At 43.8% G+C, this 13,370-nt stretch overlaps 2 protein-coding genes and 1 non-coding gene across 3 annotated transcripts; 1 reads left to right on the forward strand and 2 right to left on the reverse strand.

Annotated features, from left to right (window-relative positions):
- Nucleotides 1–1,362: 1,362 nt before the first annotated feature.
- Nucleotides 1,363–3,788, reverse strand: LOC149104191 (uncharacterized). Its single transcript, XM_089271724.1, has 2 exons — nt 3,034–3,788; nt 1,363–2,401 (listed from the first exon to the last, which is right to left on the reverse strand). The coding sequence occupies exons 1-2, from the start codon at nt 3,727–3,729 to the stop codon at nt 1,430–1,432; spliced, it is 1,668 nt and encodes a 555-aa protein (XP_089127850.1). The 5' UTR covers nt 3,730–3,788; the 3' UTR covers nt 1,363–1,429.
- A 4,119-nt stretch (nt 3,789–7,907) lies between these two features.
- Nucleotides 7,908–9,200, reverse strand: LOC149104192 (uncharacterized). The gene has a single exon (XM_089271723.1). It carries the CDS (start codon nt 9,052–9,054, stop codon nt 8,572–8,574), a length of 483 nt encoding a protein of 160 aa, XP_089127849.1. The 5' UTR covers nt 9,055–9,200; the 3' UTR covers nt 7,908–8,571.
- Nucleotides 8,146–8,217, forward strand: Trnah-gug (transfer RNA histidin (anticodon GUG)). The gene has a single exon. It is a non-coding gene; the product is annotated as a tRNA-His (tRNA).
- Nucleotides 9,201–13,370: the final 4,170 nt, after the last annotated feature.

Consider the following 13,370-nt stretch of genomic DNA (forward strand, 5'->3'; position numbering starts at 1 on the left):
TGACATATTTGGCTCCAAATTTGGGTCCAGAGTTTTTGAAGACGCGTTGTCGATCGAAATAGGCGATCATGGATTTCATGAGTCCAACACCGTCCACGTTGTGGAACACCTCTTTGAGGTCATCCGTGTCGAAGTAAGCTTCTCCATACATGTAGTAGCTACTCGATTCTATGCGTCTCCATGCGGAAAAGGACAAGATTACTTTATCCTCAGAAGCGGTGAAGGTAGGCAGCGTCACGTGAGCATCTGGCATGGCGATGCTACTCATTCCCACTTTCCATCCTCCGCTTCCATTCAGGCGTATGGGGCGGGGTAACCTGATCTTGAAATGGTTTGCCTTGTTCTCTGGGAACTCGCTCTTACTGCTGTGACTGGGTAAGCTGACGTAAAAATCACTCATCCTTTTTTGAAATGCAACGTGATCGTGGTCACACCCGACGCAAAGTCCACCAGTTGTCCGTCGTTCTCAGACACCTGCGTCTCGACAATGTCCAAAAAGGTCGTGCGCATCGGTAGATATAGGATGTGTCTCGGTTGAAGGTCGACCACGTCCGGATCGTAACGAACCTGTTTCAACATGTCCGTGACTTGATTCCCCGTCACCATACTCTGTCCCACATTCGAATACATGAACAAGGAACGACGCTCGTGACCGAACGCTTCCTCATAACTGCGATCCAGGTCCGTGAAAACCCAATTGATGAAACAACTCAAATGTAACGTGTCCGGGTCGATCTTGTAAAATATCTCGTCCCCGTCATTCTGTCCTATGATCAAGTCCGTGGCTGTGGGTATGACTTCCGTGGGAAATTCTTTCCTCAAGTGGGGTCCCAAGACGTAACCCGGTTGTCCGTTTTGCAATTTTCTCATCTTGACCCATTTCATCTTCTTGGCCAATTCGATGCTGATGGACATTCGGGGGTAGACGCGTTTACCATGGATCAGGAGGCTGATGCACGTTCTCGAGTTGTCGAGGATGCATTCTCCATTCTCGGCCTGATGCATGACCGTGTACAGGAATTCGGTGGGATCGTCGGGTTTGCTCTTTTTCTTGTACATGGTCATGTCGACATCCGTTCGATCTCTCAACCTCCGCATGTATCGATCTCGTATCACGTTCATCAACTCGGTACCGGTCCTCGGCGTGAATTCCAGATCACCCTCTCTCGTCACTCCAGAGACCTGCATGTATAGGTTTCGATCTGCATTCACCATATCGATCCACCAGATTTCAAACAGAAGAGAATCTTTCAAACCCATCTTACGTGCCATGGACGGAAACGAGAGGTCGCTGATACCCACTTTCCATCCCGACTCTCTCAACTGTAACGGGTTCGGCAAACGATTCTTGAAACTGTTGGCCTTGTTGTCCGTGAACTCGTTCGTGCTGGCATTGCTCATCGGTTGCACGTAAAAGTCGTCGGCATACTCATTCATCCTTGAAGTGTAATGTCACCGACGTCACACCCGAGGTAAAGTCCACCAATCTTCCGTCGTTCTCGGCCAATTGCACCTCCACTATATCCAAAACATTACTGCGCACAGGTTTATATTGAATCTGATTCGGTTCGTACGTCGTCTTGATCGGGTCGTGGGGAACTTCTCTCAAGAGGTCCGTCACTCGATTCCCCGTGACGGTGCTACGACCTACATTCGAATACAGGTACATGGGACTGCGAGGCGGAGGGAGGTCCGGATGGACACTGATTCCCTGGTATACCTTAGCGTATTCCTCGTTCAGGTAACTGAACTGCCAGTTGCAATAGGGACTGAGCTGTAACGCTCCACTGTCCGTCAAATTCCAGAAATTAGTGGAGCGAGCAGTGTCATCGTTTATCCAATCTTTTTTGAAACCAACTGGTACAACGTCGTTTTGAAACACCTTCACCATATTCGTAGTCATTCGAACCACGTCGTAGGCTTCCTCCTCAATCCATCCCAGCGTCTTGGTCAATTTAGGACCAAACAACACCTTAGGATGCCGTCGGTCTCTGGACTCGTCGAGGAACGTGTCGGTATTGTCCAGAATCAAATCGTTCCCCTCCCATCTGAACACGGGGTAGTATTTTTTCCCGTCCGGAGCTCGCAGACTTTCATTGCCGCGTTCCATATAGCGTGTCAAGCGGTCATTCAGGCGGTTGATGAGGTATTTCATGAGAGATTTACCACTCGTCACCTTACTTCGGTCTTGGTGAAGATCCTTCCCCTTGATTTCAAACGACACTCGGTAACGCGATGGAATCCACGACCCATCGGAAGTTATGATAAATGTTTCAATGGTCCACTCAAAATGACACAATAGATCGTCATCGTCAAAGTTGTGCGATTGAGGGACTGGTACTTGATGCGGTCGTGCAGGTGGTATCGGGTAAGAAACCCTCGCCAATCCCACTGTCCATTCCTTGTCGGTTTCAAACAGGAGCGGGTAAGGCAGACGATTCTTGAAACTGTTGGCCTTGTTGTCCGGAAACTCGCTTGTGCTGGCATTGCTCAACAACTGCACGTAAAAGTCTTTCATTTTTGTCTTGGCTTTTTGGTCACGTACAAGCCTTTTTTATCCACCCAACTGTCGTACTTGACTGGCCAACCTTTCCAACGCACCAGGACTTTATCCCCTTTCCGTTTGACGATCTTGTCGATGCGAAACAGATCGTCGTCTTTCACGGACACCTTTTGCAAATCTTGCACGTAAAACGTGCCTTCGACCGACGTCCCATCCCATTCTTCCACCTTGTACGTAGTGACCTTACCAGGACGCACCCTGTGTATCACAAACACCTCTTCGGTCCAACCGGGTAAATACCCTTTCTTGAATTGTCGGAACTTCTTGTTCAGTCTCACATGATCACTGACTTTCAGTGGAGGTCGTCTCGATTTTTTTCCCTTTTTCTTCCCGTAAAGAGTCTCCCACACGTCCTCGCTATTGCCTAAAGTCACTTGATTGGGAGCCATCTTGATACTGCGATGATACGATCGATTGTACCCTTGGACCAAATCTTGTAACACGGGTACAAACTTCATCGTATTCTGCACGGTGAAGTACCGGTACAAACGTTCTTTCAGGGTCCGATTGAACCATTCCACCACACTGGATTTCATATCCCCCCGAGTCGAAAAATGATGAATGCCTTTCCGCTTCATCAAATCCTGAAACGTCTTGTTGTAGAATTCCTTCCCGTTGTCCGTCTGGAAATTGATGGGTTTTCTACCTCCTTTCAAGATCTTATCCATGGCCTCCGTCACCGGTTTACCCGTCTTGCTCTTCAAGGGTTGGACCCAGGCGTGCTTGGAAAACACGTCCACCACCGTCAAGAGATAATGATACCCTCGATTGTACCTGGCGATATTAATCACCTCGATCAAGTCGGCCGTCCACTGCTCGTCGATTCCGAACACCACCACCGCGACCGTGGGAAACCGACGACGTCTGGGTTTGTGCAACGAGTACCCCGAATCCCGTTGCAGGACCTCGCGAGCATGTCTCACCGAGATCTTATTGGCCTTGGGGAATCGCGTCAGACCACCCAGACTACCGGGTCTAGAAGGATCCCGATACTGTCCCAGTAACGTCCCGGTCGAAAGCGGCTTCTTCTTTTGACCTTTCTTCATAATCGCCAAAGTTTGTAAACGCAGTCTCCACAACTCGAAACGTTGCTCCCGTACCTCGAGATACTTCTTAAATGAATCAGGTTGCTGTTTCAACCACAAGATATAAACGACAAAACGCATCACGTTGGGTTCGACGTCGGTATAGTCAAACACCTCCAAGGGCGAATCACTGAAATGGTCAGGGATGGGTTCACCTTTACCGTATCGCGCATAGACTCTAGTGCACTTGGAACACAAGGAAGTCCAACTCCATCAATCGGCCATGGTCTCACACACTCTCGAGATCAACCAACTCAAGACACGAGACATGATAATTTGAACCCAATTTTTTTTTCAACTTTCTTATATGTACAAAAAACGTCGTGCCTGATTGGTTCTTACGAAAAACAGATCTGATTGGCTATCGAAAAAGAAGGCGAAAGACTAGTCTGAATCCGTAAAGTATTCAGCATGTTCATTGTTCTTACAATCTTGGCTATACTCTTCATCATAGTCCTCTTCAAAGGTATCCATGGCATAATATTTACAATTTCTAAAACAACAATCACTTTTACCGGGTCTCCACCTCAGGGCTTCCTCCTGGTCCCCATTCACATAAAATGCTTGTCGCATACTCTCCTTGCACCCATCACACAGTTCATTCCGATCAGCCTCAAGGCCACGAAAGAAAAACCGATCCCTCCACAGATCACGCTGACGCATGACATCATCGATCAACTCTTCCAACTTCAGACATGTTTCCTTGTGATCGCACCTGTTGAAAGTCAGTATCTCCTCCACCCTGGGACTCTTGTCTGACTCCAACACCCGTCGTGACAGGTCACGAGTGAACCGCAAGGGTTCAAACAGATCACGGATGGCGTCACCCATCATGTACGAGAGGTTATCAGTGGCAATCAAACAGGAACGCCCTGCGTCCAGGGTGGGATCCCGACAATGAATAAATCTGAAATGGTTGGTACAACTTCTATACATCACGCGACACCACTCACCGCAGAAAAGGTACACCTTTTCGTTCCTCTTCATTAACTCCAAAATCGTACCACCCCAGTCAGGACGACGTCTCATCAAGAGCTCAAAAGACCACAGACAATCGGGTATAGTCCCTAACGGTTCGAAGAGATTGTCAAAAATGTACATGTCCACTTTTGCATCCGGAATGGCATCGAGATCTCTTAAAGTGTATACCTTCTGATCCACAGTCTGCTCCACTAGTTCCCGAATCTGGTTAGAGTTGCTATAGTAAGTCATCTTGAAACCCACCCTCAGACAGCCTCGTTAAACTTCTTTCCTTCTAGTTCCGCTCGCTTCGTGATCTCCAAGCCCGACAAATGAGGATAGCTCTCTCTGTCGCACCAGTCAATCAAGTGCCTCTGAAGCCTATAATACAAAGGGGAGACAAGACGTAACTCCAAGTCAAATATCTTCACATGTAACGGTCTTTCGCCTTCTTTTTCGATTGTATCCAAAACGTCAGAAGCTCGATTCAAATTTCGTCTCAGATCTTCAATAATCTCTTCCAAGTCTCTGTCATCCAAAATCCTATGGGTCATCACTGCACCAAGAGCAAGTCGAGAATGATTCACCGCGTCAAACGGGCTCCTTTTATACCCGCGGCGCACCCCACTTTCACTCAGTACACGTACTTTCACGGATCACGCGCCATTTTCAGATCCACCAATCGCAATGAAGACCGTCACATGATCCCATCACACCACACGTCCACGATTGGTCGTAAAAAACGTCCATAAAGTCGAACCACGCATTCCATCACGAGTCACTTTTCAGCAGGCATCATGGATTCACACGTCGAACCCGACAGGAAAAAGAGAAAATCATCCAAAAAGAAGGAGGCACGTAAGAAACTGAAACTGGTCCTACCCAAGAGAGTGGAAGGTGAAGGAGGTAAACTACAATCCACCTTAGATAGATGGTTATTCAAAAAACCTCGTGCCAGACTACGTTTCAATGAACGCGTCCTCTTCAAAGAGATCACACCAGACTCTGTCAGTTGGACCACCGTACCTCTCAAAGGCTTCTCGCAGCCATGGAGCGTCTTTTCAATCAAACGCCAAGAAGTCAAAAGCGAAATGAAAAGTAACCATTACAGGCGAAGGCAAAGACTGACCCCCAAAAACGTGCAAAAAACCACACACATCCTAAAAACCATGCTACGTGAAAACACCTTGTTGGGATACTAACTCATCTCTCTTCCTCATATAGACTCAAAGCTACCTGCCATTCAAGGCGGATGCCTGACAGTGATAAGAGAATCACCTCCTCAAACCATTCAAGTCCTGGAACCGATAGGACTCGACAAATTCAAGAAAGACAACGCCGTAGAATTACCACCTGAAGTGGACGACAAAGGAGAATTCACCGAGGTACAAGTGTTGCAGGAATTCGACCCCGATCAGTTCCTGAACCAACTGAAAACACAAGATCACACCTGCCCACGTTGCATGGTACCCATGGAATTCGGGAGTGTGAAAACACCCGAAGGTGACACCTGGTGGGAGTATTACCGATGCCCCTCTTCCAGATTCTACACCAAGTGTTATGTGACCTGTGGCGCGAACGAGGTGAGCGCCTACCTGAAACGTGTCGAAGAACAGACCCACCCCTGCTACAGGAACATTGACCCATCTCGTTTCCGATGTCTATGCAACAAGTCCCTGGTCTTAGCTACCTCCCACTCCCAGTCCAACCCAGACAGGCTCTATCTCAAGTGTCCCAAGCGTACCTGCAAGTTCTTTCAATGGATCAACGAATACCCACGAGGAGTCGCCGAAGCCATACTGATCAATGGACAGAACCCAAACTAAGAAAAGAGACACACAGACACAGTTTTTTGTAAAAAAACACACTCTGATTTTTTTATTTCACATTTGGTAACCTATCTTCCGCATCGATCATCGATGGCATTGTGTTCTGATTACATTGGTTGAAAGTACTGTCATAAAAGTTGATGACATTGACATAACGTCTACAAGTGTTCTTTTGCCTCTGAGTCCACGTGGACTGGAACGGCTCGAAATTGTAGCATAGCATAAGTCTATGAAACGTGATCCCGTCCACGGGCAGCTTCACTTTCACGTCCCATACAAGATTCCTACATATAGCCAGGATTGCGTTAAACAACGTTCTGCCAAAACACTTCTCGATGCTACGGTACTTGCGCTGGGTACGGGTCCAATTCTCTCTCTGTTCGTCCATAAAGAACAAGATCTGGTGCAACATCACCTCCAGCTGGCTTGAATCCTTAAACCTTGTCAACCAACGGCGACCCGCCAACAAACCCCGGATGGGGAAATTCATGGCCTTGTAAAATCGGGTCCAGGCCTCGTCCATTCGGTCAATCGCTTCTTCATAGGTAGTCTCAGGCTTTCTCGGTACATGGTTTTGCAGACCAATCTCTCTAAGGGCCATGATAGCGCTCAATACAAGTTAAAAACTCAGAGTGAAGAGCGGACGATGCTGATTCGCTTTATGCAGATCCGTTCAGCCAATCACAGATCGAGACGAAGTCACGTGTTCCAACAGACCCAGGGGATAGGAAGGTATCCCCCTAGCACGCCCACTCACGGTCGGAGACTGGACCAAGTTGCACCGTGTGTATAAAACAAGTGAGTCGGACCATTCACTTTCACTCTGAGTTTCAGTGAAGAAAAACTTGTACGAGTGCCTATTACAGAAGACTGTGGGTGTTGCTGTGGCTTCTCAAAGTACCAAGTGAGTATAGAAGTATTAGAGAGATGTAATACCGAGTTGACCACCATGAGAAAGAGAGTGCGAGAGCGGTTGAAGGACGAAGAGACCCCCTTAAACAGGGAATTTTTAGACATCATCGGGGCGGCCCTGGACCAACTAGATCTTTTGTTCCTGGAAGAGATGCTGGGGGTCTCTGACGAGGACGATATCAATGACTTAGTGACTCATGTAGACTGGGTCCACAACACTTACTGTCAACTATTTCAATTTTAGACATGGAACCCACCCATTGTTACGTATGCAAGCAAACAAGACCATGCTGCCGCCAACCGATACTAGAATTGAGTAGAAAAGGGACCCATGACAAATTCGTACGCGCAATCTCGGGACCGCTGAGAGAAGCCTGGGGACTAGGGTGGGTCTATGCAACCTGTTGCAAGGTCATCTATGGCATGTACCACAATGTGGTAACCGACTGTTACGAACCCGTCTTCCTGGGAAACAGATATGAACAGGCACTGAACAGAGTCAACCATGTAAAATCTTTTCTTGATTATTATCCTGAAGAAGAAAAAGAGGGCGCCGGTCAATAGGATCGTGCACACATCCCACCATGTAATACCGGTAAGTGGAAATGTCTAATAAAAAGCTGTTTTTTGTTCCATTTTTCAGACTCCATGTCATTTCCTAACCCAAAATGTCTATGGTGTGAGGAAGGATTCACCCCCAATCACAGTATCGACGACTACTTCCTGACCAAGTGAACCGTGAATTTTGGAGAACCTCACCATGACATCTTCAAAACCAAGTCCTAAAGAGGTAACCGCTTCGATGGTCTAATGGTTAAGACGTTGAGTTGTGGCCTCAAAGACCCAGGTTCGATTCCTGGTCGGGGCATTCATTTTTTCCTTTTATTTTCCATAGAGACCCCTGACCTGTAAAATCTATTTGGACGAACCCCACCCCGACGAAGATGTCATGCTCCTCTTTCTCACCCAACATTTTCCCCACCCATGGTACCTGAGAAGAGACCTCTCCAATGTCTGGCCCTTCGGACGCATTTTCGAATCCTCCTCAGGCTTTCACGGAAAAGTTATTACCCCCCAAACCATGATGCTAGCCCTCGTGCACCTGGGAACCAATGACGTGCAAGCACTCAAGATGATGCAAAAAATCACACAACAAACCATGTACATTCTCTCACTAAAGGATCTTTATTAGTTTTTGTTACAGGCATTAAAAAACGTTTTTTCACTCTGGGGGTGGTTGTACAATTTCTTTCATAAATGCTTGGTACGCCAACTCTTCTCTATCGTCCCAACCGCTCTTCCACTCTTTCCATCCGGCCTCAAATCCATCCGGCAACTTCTCCAAACACACAGGGTCTTTAAACGTTCTTGACTTGTCAGCAAGCATCTTTTCAGACAGGGTCTTTCTGTACCTCAGCACCTCATCCGCCAGCTTCGTCACCTCTTTCCTCAGGACGACATCCATACTGTGAGTAACGGCGCTTTTCATTATCTTTCCAAGAATACCATCATGAACGGCATCCATCACTCTCGCTGCAAAATCTTCTTTCGACATGTCGTCTGGCAACTCCTTTTCAGAAACACTAATCACCTCCACCTTCGTCTTGCTCTCCTCTGAAGCCATCTTCTTGTCGCCGATCCACAAACAACAATGCCTACTCCAACAACTCACCGCCTTTTTATTCCCATCCGAACCCTCTACCATTGGTTCACACCTTATTTGATCAACCACGTGACAACCTCGATTTCATGCATTTTCGGACATGCGCATGCGCGAGCTGTGACGTCACGGGCGCCATGTTTGCTCCACCAAGGGGCCATCTTGGATTTTACAATTTAAGAGAATGTATGGGAAAAACTGGTCACGTGGTATGATCCCTGGCTCCTTATTGGCTACGGCCCAAAACGAGCGCTATTGACTACTGTCTTGCAAAATACAGTAAATTTTGCAGTTTTCGAAAATTTCGTAATTTTGACAATTTTTGTAACTTGGGTGAGGCCTTCCTTGCAACCCAATGAATAAATATTGTTGATTTTGTCGATGGTCTTGCAAAATAAAGTTAAGTTCGCAGTTTTCGTAAATTTTCTAATTTTTGCAATTTTTGTCACTTCGGAGGAGTCTTCTTGCAACCCACTGACTAAATTTCGAAGCTTTTGTTGTAGTCTTGCAAATTACAGTAAATTTTGCAGTTTTTGTAACTGCGTTCAATCCTGAACGTTAGGAAGACCGTGGTGTCGTCGGCATATTGCATAATTTTTATTTCTTTTGTTTCAGAGAAAATGGAAAAAGACGTGGCAATAAAGAGAGTACAAAAAGAGGAGTTAGAGCTTGTCGTCAAACGATTACAAAAACAGCTGGAAGTCAAGGACAACCAGTTATTCGCTGTAAGTTTGCGAGTTACATTTCTTCTTTTATGTTTTAAATGCAAAACATTATATTGCTGCTTGGCTTAAAAAGATTATCAACTAGGTAAATGGTGACTGTCAGATTTTGTAAAAGATTAACATAGAGGCGACGGTGCTAATATCTTCTCTATCTTAAGGCACAGGGTGAATAACGTAAATGAGGTAGCTCTGAATTCCACTATCTTTCACCTAGCATTGTTAACTACTGCGCCTTTCAGTTACAAGCGAACTCGATGGTTTTATGCCTGGTCTCAGTCGATCATCTTAGCAGACCTGTCAGGAAACAGAAATTCAAAAGGTCACATCTGTGGGCTGTAATTGGTAGAATTCGTTCTTTTTTCAAGGTTGGTTGGTTATTGTCATAATCATGATTGACGCCAGCCTAAAACTCAGTCAATAGTTAGGTTTTGATAGACCTGTGATAGAATGTTCAAGAAGGGAATATGTAAACAATCAATCCTACTATTTTTGTATAGGTGATTCAGGAGAATAAAGACCTGAAAAGATTTATTCAGGACTCCAAACAATTGAAGGAAGGTAACAATGCTCTCAATTAACAGCTCAAATTTAAGCACCTGCTGTTGCAGTCTGTAGAATAGATCATGGAATACAGAGTGTGGAGTAAATAAATAAGTAATTAAAATAACCTTCATTTACCCTCGGCTCTGTCTTATTTTTGACGCACCATATATCATCAGGTGGGTAAACATTCGCTTTCTGTTTGCATGCATGATTTAGTCCATGCTTTTGCAAATTATCATAAATGTCGCATTTTGGGTAATTTTTATTGGGGACTTTCATGTGACCCTTTGAATAATTTTCGTAGCTTTCGCTAATGGGCTACCAAAATCTCGTAAATATCGCAGTTTTCATAAATTTCATAAAATTCGTAGTTTTGGCAAATGTTGTTAAAGACTTTCCTGAAACCCTTTAATGAATTTTGAGGTTCCATCGATCAGCTGGCGAATTATCTTAAATTTTCCAGTTTTAAGAAATTTCGTAAAATTCGTAATTTTCATAAATTGCGTTGGGGACTTCCATGTAACCCTTTCAAAGACTTTTGTGCATTTCGTGGATGGACAGCCGAATTATCGTAAATTTTGCAGTTATTGTAAATTTTGTAATTTTCGCAATTGTCGTAACTTTAAACGGGCCTTCGTTGCAACCCTTTGAATAAATTTCATAGAGTTTGTCGGTGGTCTCGCGAATTTCAGTAAATTTCGCAGTTTTCGTAAATTTTGTAATTTTTGCAATTCTTGTCACTTTGCAGAAGCCTTCCTTGCAATCCTTTCAATAAATTTCGTAGATTCTGTCAATGGTCTTGCGAATTACAGTACATTTTCGTCGTTTTCGTCAATTTTGTAATTTTCGCAATTTTCGTAACTTTGGAGGGGCTTTCCTTGCAACCCAGTGAATAAATATCGTAGATTTTGTTGTTGGTCTTGCAAAATACAGTAAATTTTGCAGTTTTCGAAAATTTCGTAATTTTGACAATTTTTGTAACTTGGGTGAGGCCTTCCTTGCAACCCAATGAATAAATATTGTTGATTTTGTCGATGGTCTTGCAAAATAAAGTTAAGTTCGCAGTTTTCGTAAATTTTCTAATTTTTGCAATTTTTGTCACTTCGGAGGAGTCTTCTTGCAACCCACTGACTAAATTTCGAAGCTTTTGTTGTAGTCTTGCAAATTACAGTAAATTTTGCAGTTTTTGTAACGCGTTCAATCCTGAACGTTAGGAAGACCGTGGTGTCGTCGGCATATTGCATAATTTTTATTTCTTTTGTTTCAGAGAAAATGGAAAAAGACGTGGCAATAAAGAGAGTACAAAAAGAGGAGTTAGAGCTTGTCGTCAAACGATTACAAAAACAGCTGGAAGTCAAGGACAACCAGTTATTCGCTGTAAGTTTGCGAGTTACATTTCTTCTTTTATGTTTTAAATGCAAAACATTATATTGCTGCTTGGCTTAAAAAGATTATCAACTAGGTAAATGGTGACTGTCAGATTTTGTAAAAGATTAACATAGAGGCGACGGTGCTAATATCTTCTCTATCTTAAGGCACAGGGTGAATAACGTAAATGAGGTAGCTCTGAATTCCACTATCTTTCACCTAGCATTGTTAACTACTGCGCCTTTCAGTTACAAGCGAACTCGATGGTTTTATGCCTGGTCTCAGTCGATCATCTTAGCAGACCTGTCAGGAAACAGAAATTCAAAAGGTCACATCTGTGGGCTGTAATTGGTAGAATTCGTTCTTTTTTCAAGGTTGGTTGGTTATTGTCATAATCATGATTGACGCCAGCCTAAAACTCAGTCAATAGTTAGGTTTTGATAGACCTGTGATAGAATGTTCAAGAAGGGAATATGTAAACAATCAATCCTACTATTTTTGTATAGGTGATTCAGGAGAATAAAGACCTGAAAAGATTTATTCAGGACTCCAAACAATTGAAGGAAGGTAACAATGCTCTCAATTAACAGCTCAAATTTAAGCACCTGCTGTTGCAGTCTGTAGAATAGATCATGGAATACAGAGTGTGGAGTAAATAAATAAGTAAATAAAATAACCTTCATTTACCCTCGGCTCTGTCTTATTTTTGACGCACCATATATCATCAGGTGGGTAAACATTCGCTTTCTGTTTGCATGCATGATTTAGTCCATGCTTTTGCAAATTATCATAAATGTCGCATTTTGGGTAATTTTTATTGGGGACTTTCATGTGACCCTTTGAATAATTTTCGTAGCTTTCGCTAATGGGCTACCAAAATCTCGTAAATATCGCAGTTTTCATAAATTTCATAACATTCGTAGTTTTGGCAAATGTTGTTAAAGACTTTCCTGAAACCCTTTAATGAATTTTGAGGTTCCATCGATCAGCTGGCGAATTATCTTAAATTTTCCAGTTTTAAGAAATTTCGTAAAATTCGTAATTTTCATAAATTGCGTTGGGGACTTCCATGTAACCCTTTCAAAGACTTTTGTGCATTTCGTGGATGGACAGCCGAATTATCGTAAATTTTGCAGTTATTGTAAATTTTGTAATTTTCGCAATTGTCGTAACTTTAAACGGGCCTTCGTTGCAACCCTTTGAATAAATTTCATAGAGTTTGTCGGTGGTCTCGCGAATTTCAGTAAATTTCGCAGTTTTCGTAAATTTTGTAATTTTTGCAATTCTTGTCACTTTGCAGAAGCCTTCCTTGCAATCCTTTCAATAAATTTCGTAGATTCTGTCAATGGTCTTGCGAATTACAGTACATTTTCGTCGTTTTCGTCAATTTTGTAATTTTCGCAATTTTCGTAACTTTGGAGGGGCTTTCCTTGCAACCCAGTGAATAAATATCGTAGATTTTGTTGTTGGTCTTGCAAAATACAGTAAATTTTGCAGTTTTCGAAAATTTCGTAATTTTGACAATTTTTGTAACTTGGGTGAGGCCTTCCTTGCAACCCAATGAATAAATATTGTTGATTTTGTCGATGGTCTTGCAAAATAAAGTTAAGTTCGCAGTTTTCGTAAATTTTCTAATTTTTGCAATTTTTGTCACTTCGGAGGAGTCTTCTTGCAACCCACTGACTAAATTTCGAAGCTTTTGTTGTAGTCTTGCAAATTACAGTA

Source organism: Orbicella faveolata, unplaced genomic scaffold (assembly GCF_042242905.1).
Source record: "Orbicella faveolata isolate gen_17 unplaced genomic scaffold, um_ofav_v1 contig_34, whole genome shotgun sequence".
Taxonomy (NCBI): domain Eukaryota; kingdom Metazoa; phylum Cnidaria; class Anthozoa; order Scleractinia; family Merulinidae; genus Orbicella; species Orbicella faveolata.